The 18,982-nt window shown below is 36.1% G+C and overlaps 2 protein-coding genes across 2 annotated transcripts; both read right to left on the bottom strand.

Moving 5' to 3' along the window:
* Positions 1-5,073: 5,073 nt before the first annotated feature.
* On the bottom strand, positions 5,074-5,532 carry LOC125478110. The gene is made up of 2 exons (XM_048585898.1): positions 5,361-5,532; positions 5,074-5,300 (listed from the first exon to the last, which is right to left on the bottom strand). Exons 1-2 carry the CDS (start codon positions 5,530-5,532, stop codon positions 5,074-5,076), a joined length of 399 nt encoding a protein of 132 aa, XP_048441855.1.
* A 3,761-nt stretch (positions 5,533-9,293) lies between these two features.
* LOC103961313 (multiple organellar RNA editing factor 2, chloroplastic-like) lies at positions 9,294-12,305 on the bottom strand. Its single transcript, XM_048585759.1, has 4 exons — positions 11,753-12,305; positions 11,251-11,348; positions 11,085-11,150; positions 9,294-9,837 (listed from the first exon to the last, which is right to left on the bottom strand). The coding sequence occupies exons 1-4, from the start codon at positions 12,040-12,042 to the stop codon at positions 9,695-9,697; spliced, it is 597 nt and encodes a 198-aa protein (XP_048441716.1). The 5' UTR covers positions 12,043-12,305; the 3' UTR covers positions 9,294-9,694.
* Positions 12,306-18,982: the final 6,677 nt, after the last annotated feature.

Below are 18,982 nucleotides of genomic sequence, written 5' to 3'. Positions count from 1 at the left end.
TTAACGTAGTAACCCCCTTTAAGAAAAATAAAAAATTGCTCTGCCGCGCTGCAGTGAGCCAAAAAAGTTTGAGTGCATTGGGTGCTGAAACGTGCCAAACTCAGGGTGTTGTTTTTCAGGTCTGCTACTATTCACCCATTACTATTCATATGCTCCTAAACCCTAAACCATCAATTTTATTTATTTTTTCATGTTAACTTTTTTTTTTCCCTTACCATAACACCAAACTATCACTTCATGTTCAACAAAACGTATTTGCAATTAAAAACTTTCTTATAATCCATGTCAAAACATAGTAAAAAACAAGGATATAAATAAATATAAATATAAAGGTATTTGAATCTAAATAAAGTAAGGTAGGAAGGGAAAAAAAAATTAAATGGAAAAAGAAAAATACATAAAATAAATAAATAAAATAGAAAATGATACAATCGGTACTTTGCTACTAATTGTAAAGAGGATTAGTCGCTAAGAAAAGTAGCTATAGAAGCTTTTATTAGTTGGTACTTTTCTTCTGATTATCTAGAGGACTAGTCGCTACAAAAGTAGCTATATCACGTCTTATTAGTCAGTATTTCGCTACTAATTTGCTGCAAAATTGGTCGCTCAAAAAGTAGCTATAGACTAGGAATAGTCGCTGCTATAATACCGATCCTCCCTTTTCAATTTTTTTCTTTTTTAGTTATTATTATTATTTATTTTTGTTAATTTTTCTTTTATTTCTCTTAGCATAACAACAAACTATTATATTTATGTACTTCAAAATAAATTTTTTCGTGCAAAATCTATTATAATTCATATTTAAACATTTGTAACCAACGATTTAAAACCTAAATTTAAAGATATTTGAATTTAATAGTGGTTACTCAAATAAATAAATAAATTGGAATAGGGAAAGATCGGTATCATGCTACCCATCCTTGCCCAACCGTACATAAATCACTGTTCAATCTATTTATTTTTATCTTCGTCTCATCGTGAAGTTTTGAAAATTAAGATAAGTCTTTCCTTTGATATTTTTGAGGGTGGAACCCAATTTGACAATGTTTTGAGCCTCACTATTATATTTTTCAACTTATTTTTTTAGTTTTTGGCTTAAATCATCTACTAAATATATATTTATTACTCAATAAATTGTAAATCGGATTCCAGATACCTTATAAAGTTTTCCTTTATGCTCATGAAAAAATATTTTTCAAAAATAAAAATATTTGTATTTTTGAGAAAAAAACGTGGGCTAACACTCATGGTTTTTAGTCAGTTTTGCAAATTCGTACATAAATCATCCTTCAATCTATTTATTCACCTTCGCCGATCACCGTGAAGTTTTGAAAATTAATGTAAGACTTTCCATTGGTATTCTTGAGGGTGATACCCCTTTTTTATAATGTTTTGGGCCTCCCTACTATATTTTTCACTTACTTTGTAGTTAAATATTCTACTAAATATACATTTGTTACTCAATAAATCGTAAAACTACTTCAAACACCTTATAAGGTACGCTCATGGAAAATATTTCACAAAAAAAAAAATCACACTTTTCACAAAAAACATGGGTGTAAACTCACGGTTTTTAGTCGGTTTTAAAGATTTGTACTAAAATCATTGTTCAATCTATTATTTTCACATTTGCCTCACTGTGAAGTTTTGAAAATTATTGTAAGACTTTCCGTTGATATTCTTGAGGGTGGAACCCCATTTTGACATGATTTTGGGCCTCGCTACTATATTTTTCATTTATTTTTTTAGTTTTCGGCTTAAATATTCTACTAAATATACATTAATTGCTCTACAAACCGTAAAATTGCTTTCAAATACCTTATAATGATTTCCTTAATGTTCACAGGAAATATTTCAAGAAAATAAAAGATTTGCATTTTTCACAAAAAATGTGGGTTAACACTCATGGTTTTTAGTTGGTTTTGCAAATTCGTAAATAAATCATCATTTAATCTATTTATTTTCACCTTCGCCTCACCTTGAAGTTTTGAAAACTAAAGTATGACTTTCCGTTGAGATTCTTAATGGTAGAACCCCATTTGACAATGTTTTGGTTTTTCACTTATTTGTTTACTTTTTGACGTAAATAATCCACTAAATATACATTTGTTGCTCAGTAAATCATAAATCAGCTTCCAAGTGTCTTATAAAGTTTTTCTTAATGCTCAAGAAAAATATTTCGCAAAAATAAGAAATTTGCATTTTTGACAAACAAACATCGGTTAACCCTCACGATTTTAATTGGTCCTGCAAATTCGTACATAAGTCATCCTTCAATCTATTTATTTTCACCTTCGCCTTACCGTGAAGTTTTGAAAATTAATGTAAGACTTTCCATTGGTATTCTTGATGGTAGAGCCCCATTGAAATGTTTTGGGCCTCATTAGTCATTACTATATTTTTCACTTATTTTTTAGTTTGCGGCTTAAGTATTCTACTAAAAATACATTAATTGCTCTGTAAATCGTGAAATTGCTTCCAAATGCCTTATAAAGTTTTTCTTAATGCTCATGAAAAATATTTCGAGAAAATAAAAATTTTATATTTTTCACAAAAAACGTGGGTGGTTTTTAGTCGTTTTGCAAATTCGTACATAAATCGTCATTCAATCTATTCATTTCACCTCCGAATTGAGTTAGTAGTTATGATTGCCAAAGGTCAAAGTAAACCAACCCAAAACCCTAATATTAACTTATTAACTGGTTTGCGCATGAGCGTTACTGTTTTTCTAAATGCGTAAACTTGTACTTTGTTAACGAAGGTGTGCAGGGAACATGTAGGTACCAAACGAGAGTAGATTATATATTGGGATCTACAAATTCACCTTACAAATTTGTTGCTAGATCATGCTCAGTGTTTTCTTCCAAGGAGACATCAGATCATCATATAGTAAGAGTTAATGTTGTAAAAGTGGATAACTGTGTTGAAGAAAATGACACCAGAAGAAGGCAGCTGAAGCTAAAAGTTACCAAGATAACAAACACTACTTCCCCATCAAAAGGGAAATGGAAAATCCCACATATATGAAAAGAGTGGTGTAATTCGAACCTCTTTTTTTACCTACATATTGTTTTCAATTTCCGATCGTCAAGTCAAATAAATTGAAAAAAGATCAAAAGACAGTAATTAACATAGAATGTGTAGAAGGTAAAACGGAATGTGTCGATAGTACAACCATATGAAATAAAAAAATATATAGATTAATAATTGACTTTTACTTTTTATAGTTTAGATTTAGGGTTCGGTTCGTTGAAGAGAAGGCAGGCTTTGGCTTTGAATTTGCTTTTATCTCCTGCGGTTGGTAAAGTATTTCTGTCCACATGGGTGATTGTTACGGATAGAACATATGAAAGGAAAATTTTCACTTCTTCAATTGTACAGCAGAGTGAAAAAGTAAATATCTTGAGAGTGATTTCTTTGTTCTTCGCTTTCTTTTCATTTGCTTCTCATTTTGTTACCCCAAACATTGAATTTTGAAACATGAATTTACCCTCTATGCTCATCTTTTTGTCATTTTATCGATATGTGTGTCACAAGTTAAATCGGAAACAGACCATAATTTTAAAATGAGTTAGGATAAACTTACTTGATGTATAGCTTAAAATGAGTTGGGATAAAGATATGGTGTCTCAAGGGTGGCTTTCAGGCCATCTTCAACCGAAGGGTCCAGAGGGCCAGAGGGCCGAAAATAGCCCGAAAATCGTCTCCAACCGAGGGCTAAGCCAGAGGGCTCTAGAATCTGAGAGGGCCCCACGGAATCAAAGAGGGCTAGAGGGCTGGAATGCTGGCTGCAAGCAGCCAGCCAGCCAGCCCGTGGTTGGCCAGAAATACTGGGAATCCTGTCGGTTTTAACCAACAGGAATGCTTAAGAAAAAAAAAATTTCAAATGCAACGGCTAGCTGATGTCAGCTAGCTGTTGCATTTAATTTTTTTTTTTTATAGTTTTATTATTATTTTTTGTTTACAAAATTTTTCTTATAACTTCTATTTTTAATATTTTTTTTAAATTCTATTTTTTCCTATAACTTTTATTTTACAAAATTTGTTTCATTTTTTTTTTAAATTCCATTTTTTCCTATAACTTATATTTCACATAGTTGCTTTATTTTATTTTAAATTCTATTTTTATCCTATAACTTCTATTTAACAAAATTTGTTTCATATTTTTTTTTAAATTATATTTTTTTCCTATAACTTCCTAAGCCATTATACAACATTAAATTAAATTAAGTAACATGAAACAACATTAAACAATATGAAATAACATTAAATAACATTAACCAACGTACAAATTATACAACATAAAAAAAAACATTTAACAACATGAAACTTAAACAACATTTTAAAAAACATTTAATAACATAAAACTTAAATGCCTACTCCATGCTTCTTTTGGCGCAAAGATGTGCAACAAGATCATATTGTAGGTACTTGTTTGTGGCACGAGAACGTATCATTCTATAACACCTCATGTACTCATTTATAGAGATACTACCAGTTCTTGGATTGAAAGGCAAATTAGGCCCATCATATATTTTTGCACGAGCCCTTCTTGACCTATTTGGATCTTCTTGGTCGTCATCGGACTCTCTGTCAATATACTCATCTCGTTCATCCTCCACTATCATATTGTGTAATATGATGCAAAACATCATAATGGAGTCCAAATTTTCTCGATTCCACCCTTTTGCCGGTTCGCTAATAATCTTCCACCGTGCTTGTAGTACCGAAAGCTCTCTCAACATCTTTCCGGTATGCCTCTTGGTGTAAGGTAAACAACTTTTCTGCGTCATTCCTAGGGTTTGGAATTGCTTGGACAAGTGTCACCCACTTTGGGTAAATTTCATCTGCCAAGTAATACCCCATATTGTATTGACGGTTGTTGATGTAGTAGTGAAGTTGAGGTGTTTTACCTTCCGTCAAGTTATTGAAGAGGGGTGAACGCCCAAGAACTGTAATGTAATTTTGGGATCCAGGGACTCCAAAGAAAGCATGTCAAATCCATGTGTCATATGAGACAACCACCTCTAACACAACAGTTGGCTTTCTTGACCTTTCGCTAAAGCCTTCTTGTCATCCAGTGGGACAGTTCTTCAAATCCCAATGCATGCAGTCTAATGACCCTATCATGCCCAGAAACCCACAGTCTTCAGCTTTGCGAATGAGCCAATTCAAATCTTCTTGATTTGGCTCACGGAGGTACTCGTCTTTGTGAACCTGAACAATTATGTCACAAAATTGTTGAATAGTATCAAAGCATGTAGACTCAGACATACCATGGGTTTCATCCATCGAATCACCTGGAGAGCCATAGACCATCATTCGAAGTGCAACAGTAACCTTCTAATGAGGTGAGAAACCAAGGCAGCCTGCTCTGTCCAGCTTCTGTCGAAAGTATGGATTGACTTGCTGGACATCACGAAGTAAACGCTCGAAGACATGATGCCTCATCCGGAAGCGACGTCTGAAATCCTCTTCTGTGTACACCGAGTTGGGGTTGAAGTAGTTGTTCATCAGATTGGAATGCGACATCGCTCTGTTTCGTGGTTTGTAAGATCGACTAGCAATAGAGCCACCCCATTGAGGTTGTTCCTCAATTGGCTGACACACCATGGTCGCAGCCATGGCTGCTGCCATGTTTTGTTTGTTGCGCCTTACTTGAACTTCTTCATCACACTCCTCATCTTCTCGTCTCATTTGCACCCATTTTGCTTCCAATTTGGAATTGGATGAGGACCCCCAGTTGGAATCCGAAGAGGATCCAAAGTTGGAATTCATTGCAAACTTGAATTGAAAAAGATTGAATTCAAAGTTGTGTGAATTATAGCCCAATATTCACCCTATTTACAGCAAAAGAAAAATTCAAATCCAACGGCTAGCTGACGTCACTTAGCCGTTTTTAATTTAGGTTGTAGTTTTTAAATAATAAATTATGTTTGGCCTTATGGCCCTTTGGCCCTCGTTGGAAACGGTTTTTTGTGGCAGGGCTAAAACGAGCCATCTGGCCCTCGGTTGGAGACGGAGGCAAATATGGCCCTGTATTATTCATTAAAATATTAATATCTTGGAGAATCTTGGAGGGCCAAAGGGCTAAAACGAGCCTTCTGGCCAGCCATCGGTTGGAGATGGCCTCACATTCTCGCTCTTTCACACAACAGTTTCACGTTATTATTCTATAGTTAACTTTTGGTTAGAAAATGTGAGTCATCTGAGAAGTTATACTGTTAAAAAAATTTGGTTGACCTATAGCTTATGTTTTTCTTGAACAAAAAATAACGTTATTGGGTTTCAACAGCACTGGTTGCTCTTGCACCGAAGCATTATTGCTAAATTAAAAACTAAAACAAATAGTGTCCATTTAGAGCCTAGTGCAGGAGTACAAGTTCTTGGCGGCCATATAAAAGCAAGGGTAAATCTATGTTTACTACCTTCATGTTTCGTGGTTTTCAATATTTAGTACATCAAGTTTTTTTCATTCTAGAGTCATACTTAAAGTGTAAATTTTGGGACAGTCTCATACATCCGTTAGAGTAGCTGTTAACTCTGCCGTTAACTGATGATGTGGTGCCTATGTGGACAATGACTGGACGCCACGTGTTATTAAAAGGTCCACGTGGAAATTAAAAATTCAAAAAAATAATTATTTAAAGAAAAGTTAAAAATATAAAATATAAAAAAATATATATATAAAAAATAAAATAAAAAAAAAAGCAAAACCTCGTCTTCCTCAAATCCCCCCGTGCCCGCCCCTCCCACCCACACCCAGATCTTCCCGTCCCCTCCCTCCTTCTCCCTCTCTTCTCTTCACTGCACCCATCCTCCCAGCAAACCCACCCATTCCCTCCCATTCTTAGCTCCAGAGACCACACAACAAACAAGCCCACCTCTCCAATTCTTAGCTCGGCTTTTCCTCTCTAGGATTTGAGAGAGACAGAGAGAGAGATTATGAAGCTCTCGGCTTTGCACCTAGAGCTACCTCACCCGACGGAGCAACACCTTCAGGGGATCGGCGCCGTTGGACTCCACATCAGACGGCAAGTCGCCGGCGACGGTGTTCTGGCTACTACTCCACGGCCTCTGCTGCCTCATCAGCCTCTTCCTTGGCTTCCGCTTCTCTCGCCTTGACTAATTGGTGATGATTTGCATCAAGTTAATTCATAAAATCATTTATTAAGTCTTTCGATTTAAGTTGCGATGGGTTTGGAATAGATACTATCTTTCTTATTTGTTTGATTGGAATGTGATTGGAAGTGGGCAGATGGGTGGGTGTGCGAGGTGGGTGGGTGTGCCGGGAGGGTGAGTGCAGAGGAGAGAAGGGAGGGAGAAGGAATGGAATGGGTGGGTTTGCAAGGAAGAAAAGGGAGAGAGGAGGGAGGGGACGGGTAGACGGGAAGATCTGGGTGTGGGTGGGAGGGTGGGCACGGGGGGATTTGAGGAAGACGATCTGGGTGTTGGGGAAGACGATCCGGGTTTTGCCTTTTTTTTTTTTTGCTTTAAATAATTATTTTTTTTGAATTTTTAATTTTCACGCGGATCCTTTAATGATCACGTAGCGACCATTTATTGTTCACATAGGCGCCACATCATCAATTAACGGTAGAGTTAACAGTTTGACTAACGGATGTATAAAACTGTTCCAAAATTAACACTTTAGGTATGACTCTGGAACGAAAAAAACTTTATGTACCAAATATTGAAAACCACGAAACTTAAGGTAGTAAACTACTATTTACCCTAAAAACAATCAAGTGATTGGGTCATCACATATTAGTTGGCCGAATTGGAGTAAAGGCAACATACAAAGCGCCAACTCTCTCTTTGCACATCGAGAGTACGCTCTTTAATCTTTGTCTTTCTTCGCACAGGTTAAGTCAGGCGATGTGAAGATAGAACAAAGAGAAATATATATAGTCCGTTATAGTTAAGTTTCTCTTCAACACTAAGCATTATACTAAATACGGCCTTGAATGTTTCAATATCACCATTTGGTTTAATGGCGAGTATCCAAAACTGTACATGCCTTATCGGAAAAAAATTACAAAAAAAGCTTACGTAAGAGCGGCCATCATACTTCACATGCCAACTCTCATAAAAATATAAAATATCTTTTATCTTAATCTCATTTAACCCCATACTAATTCCCATAAAAAACTGATCTAATAAGAGAGTTTATCGAAACTTCCCTCCTAGTTTGTTTCAACACACATTCAAACAAATTGCACGGTAAATAAGATGATGTTATTATTATTTTTTTGGTCGGATAAATATCCAAAATACAACTTATCAAATTCAAGAACTAAGTAAAACCTTGCTCAAATCACTTATTAATCCGACCTCATCTAAGGCTGGTTTGGTATTGCTGTACTTTGAAAAAAAGCTGCTGTGAGAATAAGCGGCTGTGCTGTGAGAATAAGCGACTGTGAAATAAAGCCAGCAAAGTGTTTGGTAAACTTTTTTGTAAAAGTGCTTTTGGAAACAAAAAGCAGTATCATAGTGTTTGGTAAACTTTTTTGTAAAACAGCTGTGACTGTGTGAAATGACCAAAAAGGGTATATTACTAGATGTGCTATTAATTTAATTTTCTTAACAAATAAAAGTGAATTACTAAATATATTTTATTTTTAGAAGAAAAATATTTATAAACTTTATCTTAAATATTAATTAGTATGACAGACTACTTTAATAGAAATATTTTAGAGTGAATAGCTAGGATTCATTAGTACAATATTGTTAATGTACTTGAAAGTAGTCTAATTAGATGCATTCATCAAACTTGTTATTCTATTTCTTAATGCCTCTATCTCATGTGATCCTTCAACTTGATAATTTTGATATTCATCATCATCATCATCACTACTATCGCTTTCTTCACAAAAGTCCCTGGGGTCATCAAAATGACGATCACATTCAGAATACCTCCGTATGTAGTTATGAAGAGCCATTGTAGCAATGACAATCTTCACTTGCTTATTGAACGGGTAATTAGGCATATCCCTTAAAATTGCCCATCTTTTCTTCCACACCCCAAAAGTTTGTTCAATGATGCTCCTAAAAGAAGAATGCCTGTGGTTGAATACCTCTTTGTGACCCGTTGGTTCGGCACCCCTACGAAACCACATGGGTGCAAAACACGATTGTCCTTTCTCCTTTAGGGCTAAGAATTGAACTCTTACCCTAGATATGATGAGATTCAATTGCTCCCTTGCTGGACAAAGCCCAAGGCAGCAGCATTCTAGCTCAATTTTTTAGTGGAATCACCTTAATCTCCTTCTCTTCTCCAAAACACGGCAATATAAAGACATGAAAGAGAACTCGGCTCGTACGCCGGGCTCAAGAGGACGGTTGCCCTAGGAGAGGGCCTTGAGCCTCAAATTGAATCATCCAAAACGCAGTCAAGAAAATGGCCTGAGGCCACTAACAAAGTCTCAAATCGCACAAAACTACTAATGTTATTCAACTTATAGAATAGCTCATGGCTTTGAAGGTTCGGTGCAAGTTCACCGTGAACTCAAGGGTTTAACAAGAGCGGACAATGATCAACAAATCCGCAGTTACAACTTCAATCGTTCAACTACTAAGCAAACTTTGGACTAATCGTGACCCAGATGAGCATAGGATTTTAGGCTCCACAAGCTTTCAGAAAGCTAGCTCCCATTTTCACCAAGATATTTACATAGCTAGCCTTCCATTTATTTCACCGGGCATTTTCCCTCCGGCGCACGTAACGTGTTCTATCATTGTACCTTGGTCTGTCCTGAGCTCTTGACGGCTGTGGCTCCACCCTCCTCTGCCTTTCAGGCGACCTTTGAACAATTTCTCCATTCACAAACAACTCAGCTGCATTAAAGAAAGTTACAATCATGAGTTACAAGAATAGGTTGCATTTAGAAGTTTGAAAATAATTGAGAGAGAATGAACAAATTGCAGAACAAGCATCCATTTAAAACAGCGGTGAACATGCAATAGTGGCAAACCATTTAGCAGGAGAACAGTATACAATGCAGATATGTACATACTTGTTTCTAAATAAAAAGTTATACCTTTTTTTAACAAGGAATTTTGTATAATCTGAAAGAAATCAAAGTTAACAGCTCCGAAATAACACGAATGAATGAGAGAAAATGGAACCGCACAGGAGTTACAAGTCTGAGGTGAATGAACTTTCACGTGACAAATTCTAATAAAATGTATCTACTCCAATGATTCCGAAACACCACAACGTTCAAGAAGCAACAGAACAGGATGAAGTGAATCATTATAAGTCCATTAGCATTCAAAGCTAGGCATTGCCAACTGAGGGCTATTAGCTTTGCCAAGATGGACTGCAAGTTACAGTATCAGCAAGGTTGTCTTTTCAAGGATAAAGGTCATGAAATGTATCAACTCCAATGATTCCGAAACTCCACAACACTCAAGAAGCAACAGAACAGGATGAAGTGAATCATTATAAGTCCATTAGCATTCAAAGCTAGGCATCGCCAACTGAGGGCTACTAGCTTTGCCAAGATGGACTGGGAGTTAAACAAAAAGAAATATAAATGTTAACTAAACAAACTTCTAAAAACGATGTCTTTCCAATTTTTGAAAAATTAATGTTAGTCAATAACCAACATATTGGAGGCTGCAACTTCATAAACACAAACCCAAAGAAAGATGAATGGCATCAAAATTGCACGACACTAAAAAAATCTTATAGAATGTTTCATCTCCACTGATCTGCATTTCCACATAGTATAAGAAGTACAGGAGAGTCGAGAGAGACATTTGATATAAGTCCATTAGGATTCAAAGTTAAATAATGCCTATATGGCCTATTTAACTTCTCCAAGATGGATGACGAATCTTGAAAAGAATGCAGGCGAACTGTAACCTATAGTAACCTATACAAATAAAAAAGGAAAACAGATAGTCTTCCATCATTCAATTGGATAGTTGAAAAAGTAAAACTACAGCTTTCAGCTCAAAACCGACACCATGTCTCTTCAAGCAACTTCTATGTTGAAATGTGGGTGCATGCGGATTAAAATTAGAACACACGAGATCTGAAATCACAGTGCTTAAACTTTAGATCCTTAAACACTTACCACCATAGTCTTTGTATTCAGGATCAACATAAGAATCTGGAAGAATAAAAAGAACACCGGGCAAGCCTGATAACAAGAAAAGAATCATAAACATGCATAAACAGTATGCATAATCTACTAATTATACTTAGAAATTATAACATAGCTGCAATTTAACAGCACAAACCTTCAAGCTTATTTGAGGTCTCCTCATCAATCTCACAACCAAAACCGAAATACCTCTCGCATGACACATTGTATATCTTCTTCTTTGCTTCTTCCTCACTGCCACACCACACCAAGCAACAAAAGTCCACATCTTAAATATAATTATGTAAACCTAAACCCTTGGCATTCGTCTAAACATATAGATATAGATTGATACAAAAAAATTCCCTCCAGACAGCTTAACTCCGTCAAGCCTGTAGGATTAGTGAAGAATAAACAAAATTCAACCATTGAATTGCAAACATATTTCTATTTGCCATTAAGTATACATATCTATCATCATCACATCAAGAACAATAGCTAAGAATAAATAAGCTAAAATTCTCATAAAAAACAAAGAAGTCACTTAGGAAATACACTATAAATAAAATTCACATATATCAAAACGTGAATTTTCTTTTTCCAGTTATTTTTCATCATTTTCCCAGCAAAACCAAACAAGAAATCAAAGAACCCATTACCTCCCAACAACTTTAGCCAGGGTCTGAACATAGCAATCGATCATCTGCTGCTTTGTAGCACCCTCACCACCAGGCTTATCCATGACGATGAGCCAGTGCTCGTAGTCACAGCCAGGAAATAGCGGTGCCATTTCAGTGGGTGGACGGTCGCTGAAGTTGGAACCTGAGTTAAGGGGCGAGTAAGAACCACCAGAGCGGTTGACCCGGCAGCGGATCGGAGTGTAGCGGATGGTGGCGGTAGGGAATCGGACGGCATGGGAGAGAGGGGCGAGGGATCGACGGCCGAGCATGAGGGATGGGATGGAGGGAGGTTAGGTGAGTCTGGAAGTGGAGAAGAGGCGTTTGGGTATGAGGAGAGAGATTGTGGGGTGCCGAGCGGTTACGGTGGTGGTGGCGGCGGCCATGGAAATTGCTCGGACAAGGGTTTGAACCATTTTTGAGGGAGAGTTCAAAGCAAATTATCCCTGACATATACCCAAATCAGAATCAGAAGCAGACCTTTTTTGTTTCCTCCACGAACCCTAATTTTTTCCCCAATTAATTTTTTCCACAAACCATATCACCCTTCCCCAATTAATTTTTCCCCACCCTCCATCCCCAATTGTTTTTCCCGACACCCATACCCTCATCCCTTTGCTCTTCCCACCCCTCTTTCCCTAATCTCCCCATCCCTAATTTGAAAAATCCAAACAAATAAATGAGAAGCTTATCTGGAGAAACCTGGAGAACGAGAGAACGAGTTCGCTAGTTTTTGGAACGACGGAACGAGAGAACGAGAGAACGAGAGAGAGCCTGAGGTTCGGGTTATGCGAGAGAGCTCTGAGGTGAAGAGCGCGCGAGAGAGTTCTGGAGAAAGGCGAGAGCGTCGGTGAAGGGAAAGCCGAGGGCAGTTTTGGGTTATGGTATATTTCATTAAACGTGGACACTGTTCACCCGTGTGTGGGTGAAAATAAGCTGCTTTTGGAAGCTGCAAATTGCAGCTTCTTGTCATCTCTTGGTTTTGGGCTTTTTTTCACCCTCAACTTTGAAACAAAGCTGCTTTTCAAAGTTTACCAAACACCAAAAATTTTCATAGCTTTTTTTCATAGTAGCTTTTTTTTTAAGCACCTCAATCCCAAACAGGCCCTAATCTGATTAACTAAAGTAATCATGCACGACCAGCTGCTTCTGATCTTTTTCAAAGCTGTAAAGCACAGAAGTTGCTTCTTCTTTTTGTTCCGGTTGCTGCTTCACAACTGAGGGGCGCTGGTCCTCCTCCATGAAAATCAACAGCCGTCCATCTCTCCTGACTTTGGTCATGGCGAATCTCGGCCGTCCGTTCCCGTTCAGCGTGGACAGCAATGGCGGGATGTCCCTCCTCATTCCGTCGCGAGGTGCTGCCATTACCGCAAGTAGTAATCCCGCACTATTTTTGTTAGGCACTAATTTCTCTCTGGTTTCTCGTATCACGAAAGAAAAATGGTTGTTCAACCCAATTGCACGAATATTTATAGCGATTTTGGTTCTTCCCTCCTGGTTCAAACATGAATTATATCGGTTTGGACTTTCCTAATTAGTTAATTTACTCTCCTATTTAGATTTGGAAAGCTGTTTTGTTAGCACCACATTAATTAATAAAACAACATTAATTGACCAAATTAATTGCAAACGTATTGGGCAAAGCAGATGTGGAGTGTCTAGTATGTATGTACTCCGAGTTGTTTTTCATTTTGTTCAATCGTTGGTGGGGTTTTGAGGGGGAGGGAAGAAAGGGGTGGAGGAGTCTTGAACTCGGTGAGGAAGTATGTATTTCGAGTTTGGATCTCAATTTCTGTACTTTTTCTTTTTTCGAAACATACTTCTTGTTTTGATGGAAATGTACGATATCCATTAAGATGCTGATAAAATACGTACAGGAAGATTTTATAATATGGCTTGCATGATAGTGTACCCCCTGCAAAACTCTATAGAAAAATTTGTACAAGGTTACCCCTAAATTTTCAAAAGCATCTATTGACTATATTCAAAGTCATTCGTAGGGAAGTTCCCTATATTGACGAGGGATGCATGTTGTATACGCAGGAGAAAATAGAGGAGTCGGTCGTACTTCTTAGGAGGTGGTGTTCCTCCCTCGAGGATGATTTGGGAGGCATTTAGCATGGCCCAATTGGAGTAAATACAACATGCAAAATGCCGACTCTCTTTGCACATCGAGAGTATACTCTTTAATATGTATCTTTCTTCACACATGTCAAGTCAAGTGAGACAAGAGACAGAGAAAAGAGAAATATAAAGTCCGTTATAGCTAAGCTTCTTTCAACACTTAAATTTAAAATATTATACTAAATACGACATTGGATGTTCTAAGATCACCTTTTGACTTATTGTTGGGTGTCCAAAACTGTATATGCCTTACTGGAAAAAATCGAGAAAATTTAAGTAGGAGCACCTAACATATTTCACATGTCAACTCTCATAAAAATATGAAAGAGGAAATTGTAACATTGATCAAATTGGAGTAATGGTCCATCAACTAAAAATCTATTACCATTGGTCCCTCAACTCATCAAAATATGTAGCTATGGTCCTTTTCGTCAAATTCGTTAAAATTTTGTCAAAATGAGTTATGTTGGAATGACCATTGCTACAATTGGGGTCTCTCAACTCATCAAAATGTGTAGCTATGGTCTTTTTCGTCAACATCGTTAGAATTTTGTCAAGTTGAGTTATGTTAGAAGGACTACTACTACAATTGGGTTAAAGTTGAGGGATCATTGCTCCAATTAAGTTAAAGTTGAGGGATCATTTCTCCAATTGGATTAAAGTTGAGAGACCAATGATAATGGATTTTTAGTTAAGGAACCGTAGCTACACCTTTTGATGAGTTTAGGGACCAATGGTAATGAATTTTTAATTGAGGAACCATTGCTTCAATTAAGTTAAAGTTAAGGGATCATTACTACGATTTACTCAATATAAAATATTTGGGTTAATCTCATTTTACTACCCTAAAGTTTTTTTATTTTCAACATTTGATACATGAAGGTTTTTTCATCTCAGAGTAGTACCTGAAGTCATAATATTGGGACAGTCTCATACATCTGTTAAGGTTGCTGTTAAATCAACTGTTAAGTGGTGACATGGCGCCCACACGATCAATAACTGAACACCACGTGTCAATATGGACCCACATGAATATTAAAAATTAAAAATATTAATAGAAATTAAAAAACCGAAAAAAAATTAAAAACTAAAACAGATTTTCTTCTTTCCAAACCCATGGCCGATTGCTTCCCTCCACCCCTCCTCCGCCTCCCATACTGATTCAACCCCATACTAATTTCTTTCAGGTTGAATCAGTATGGCGTCACTTGTCAATATGACCACACACAAATATTTAAAAAATTAAGAAAATTAAAAATTAAAAAAAAAAAATTGAAAAACTAAAAATTTTAAAAAACTGATCTAATCAGAGAGTATCGAAGCTTCCCTCCTAGTTTGTTTTAACACAAACATTCAAACAAATTGCAGAGAATAAGATGTTTTTTTTTTTTTTTTGTCGGATTAATATCCAAAATACACCTTATTTAATTCAAAGATTAAGTAAAACCTCGCTCAATTGTGATTGGCCCGATTGTGATAGCACCTATCATTGCACCAAATGTCAAAATGGAGCCAAACATTAAATACTGCATACAGATGCACAGGAACAGAAGTATTTTCAGTTGTTGAAAATCCAGAAGATTATGATGCAGAATGTTACATTTTGTTTCTTGAATCGAAAACTTCACCCTATGTTTACAGGTAGCGGCTCAGGGATCGAAAGCAATGGTTCGACAGCCTTGAATCCAAATGAAACGTCACAATGCATATTCTCATTCATTCACTACATTACCATGCATGCATTTCGAGTCTTAATCACCTTCATACCTCTGCGAAAGATAAACCGAGATCATTCATGATGCCAGATTGAGTAGGCGACGAGTAACCAACCCGGAAGACGTCATACAAGGACTGTCAAAACCGAACAATATCAAAACGACTTGACTGTCAGAAGATTGCAACAAAAGCTGAATACATTAATCAAGGTTAGGCTAGTTAGAGTTTTTGTTTAAATGAGAGTAATTTAGAATATTGCTTGTCAACCAAAAATACGTTAATCAAGGTTAGGCTAGTTAGTCAAGACAATGTGTTCAACTGCTTGCCTCTAAGTTTTGCATCATTTGATGAAAGCACTCCAATCGGAGTCTCGTTTCCGTAGTGAAGTAGTTTAGAATATTGTTGTGTTAGGCAGAAAGATTAATCAAATTTTCGGTGCTTGATGAAAATGACACACAGGAATGTTCTGAAGGCCACCATTGATGTTCCTGAAGCAGGAGAAGTCAACTTCCATTGCACCCACCTCCATCATCTTGGTGAGAGCTGGAGGATGAGGCCGATTAATGCTATAATGCAATCAAGCAATGAGCCCCACATCTTGGCTGGAGGCCTCAATTCTTTGGATGAGTCAGACTACTCTCAAGAAAGATGGACTGATATTGTAAAGTTGAGACACGATGACACTTTCAAATTATCAGAAATTCTCTGTGCAAGACCTCCAGTTTTTGCCAAAAGGACCGATTTTGTATGGATAACACGTCTATACATTTTGTTTAACGTGTAATCTATCAATGTTTTCGATAGTTCGTCTTTTAATAAATGAATAAAAAGAATGTCATGTTCAGAGAAGAACTGTACAAATTATGTACCTAACAACGCTTTGATTTGTTTTGGCTGCAGTATTATGAGGATATGGGTAAACCAAGGCCTAAGGTTGAAGTAATGAGATACTTGAAGAGCAACCAGTACACAGATGCAAAGGACTTTGAAGGAGAATATGAGTCAGTAGTTATGATTGCTAAAGGCCAAAGTAGGGCCCGAATTAGCATCTGCAAACTCACCTTACAAATTTGTTCCTGGATCATACTCAGTGTTTTCTTCCAAAGGGACATCAGATCATCATATGGTAAGAGTTGATGTTGTAAAAGTGGATAATTGTGGTGAAGAAAATAACAGCAGAAGAAGGCAGCTGAACCAAAAAGTTATCAAGATAACAAACCCTACTTCCCAGTCAAAAGGAAAATGGAAAATCCCACATATATGAAAAGAGCGTGCTATCTACACATCTTTTTTTACCTTTCACACAATCTTTTCAATTTTCAATCATTAGGTCGAATGAAATGAAAAAGATCAAATGATATAAATTAACAGGAAATGTGTAAAAGATAAGCGAGGTGTGTGGATAGCACAACCCATATGAAAAAAACATATAGATTAATAATTGACTTTTACTTTTACAGTTTAGATTTAGGGTTTGGTTTGTTGAAGGAAGGGCAGGTTCTGGCTTGGGATCTGCATTTATCTCCTACAGTTAGTAAAATATTTACAGTCTAAATGGGTTGCTAGGGATACAACAAGTTAAAGGAAGAGGTGGAATTTGGTGTGGTTGGTTAGCAATTTTGTACTTCTTCAAATTGTACAGCAGAGTGAAAAAGTTATATTTTTTGAGAGTGATTTCATTGTTCTTCGCTTTCTTTTTATTTGCTTCTCATTTTGTTACCCCCAACAATAAATTTTGAAACGTGAATCTACTCTCTTAATTTAGCTTCTGTCACTCTATTGATATGAAGTGTCACAAGTTAAATCAGGGACGAATAATGATTTTAAAATGAGCTGAGGTAATTTAAACTTGATGTAGAAAACTATAAGAGAACTCGACGAACCATGATTTTAAAATGAGTTGAGATTGGTGTCGGGGGTTGGCATTTATAGGCCACTATCAATATGGGATAGAGTTTAGTTTTAATCTCAGGAGTCCATCATGGTTGGCTGAATGAAGCATTGCTACTAGGGGTGGGGCATTTGTAATCCGCTATCAACCCTGACATAATTTATACTAAAGTCATCACTTTTAACGTAGTAACCCCCTTTAAGAAAAACAAAAAATTTCTCCACCGTGCTGCGGTGAGCCAAAAAAGTTTAAGTACGTCAGGTGTTGAAACGCGACAAACTCAGGGTGTTATTTTTCGGTCTACTACTATTCACCCATTACTATTCATACACTCCTAAACCCTAAACCATCAATTTTATTTATTTTATGTTTTTTTCCCTTACCATAACACCAAACTATCACTTCATGTTCTACAAAACATATTTGCAGTTAAAAACTTTCTTATAATCCATGTCAAAACACAGTAAAAAACAAGGATATAAATAAATATAAATCTAAAGGTATTTGAATCTAAATAAAGTAAGGTAAGAAGGAAAAAAAATTCAATGAAAAAAGAAAAATACATAAAATAAATAAATAAAATAGAAAATGACACGATCGCTACTTTGATACTGATTATAAATAGGATTAGTCGGTATAATTATAGCTATAAAACCTCTTATTAGTTGGCACTTTGCTACTGATTGTCCTCCTAATTGGTCGCTCAAAAAGTAGCTATAGAACTCTTTATTAGTCGGTATCAACATACCGATCCACCCTTTTCAATTTTTTTCTTTTTTAGTTTTTATTATTATTTATTTTTGTTAATTTTTCTTTTATTTCTCTTACTATAACAACATATTATCATATTTATGTACTTCAAAATATATTTTTCGTGCAAAATCTATTATAATTCATATTTAAACATTTGTAACCAACGATTTAAAATCTAAATTTAAAGATATGTGAATTTAATAGTGGTTACTCAAATAAATAAATAAATTAGAATAGGGAAAGATCGGTACCATGCTACCCATCCTTGCCCAACTATACATAAATCACCGTTCAATCTATTTATTTTCATCTTCGCCTCATTGTGAAGTTTTGAAAATTAAGATAAGTCTTTCCTTTGAGATTTTTGAAGGTGGAACCTAATTTGACAATGTTTTGGGCCTCACTATTATATTTTTCACTTATTTTTTTAGTTTTCGACTTAAATAATCTACTAAATATACATTTATTAATCAATAAATTATAAATCTGCTTCCAGATACCTTATAAAGTTTTCCTTTATGCTCACGAAAAAATATTTTTCAAAAATAAAAATATTTGTATTTTTGAGAAAAAAAAATGTGGGTTAACACTCATGGTTTTTAGTCGGTTTTGCAAATTCGTACATAAATCATCGTTCAATCTATTTATTCACCTTCGCCGATCACCGTGAAGTTTTGAAAATTAATGTAAGACTTTCCGTTGGTATTCTTGAGGGTGATACCCCTTTT

Source organism: the organism of the source record quoted next, unplaced genomic scaffold (genome assembly GCF_019419815.1).
Source record: "Pyrus x bretschneideri cultivar Hongxiangsu unplaced genomic scaffold, Pyrus_bretschneideri_v1 Contig23, whole genome shotgun sequence".
Classification (NCBI taxonomy): Eukaryota; Viridiplantae; Streptophyta; class Magnoliopsida; order Rosales; family Rosaceae; genus Pyrus; species Pyrus x bretschneideri.
Note: the sequence above shows the minus strand (reverse complement) of the source record. Positions and strands in the feature narration are given on the sequence as shown.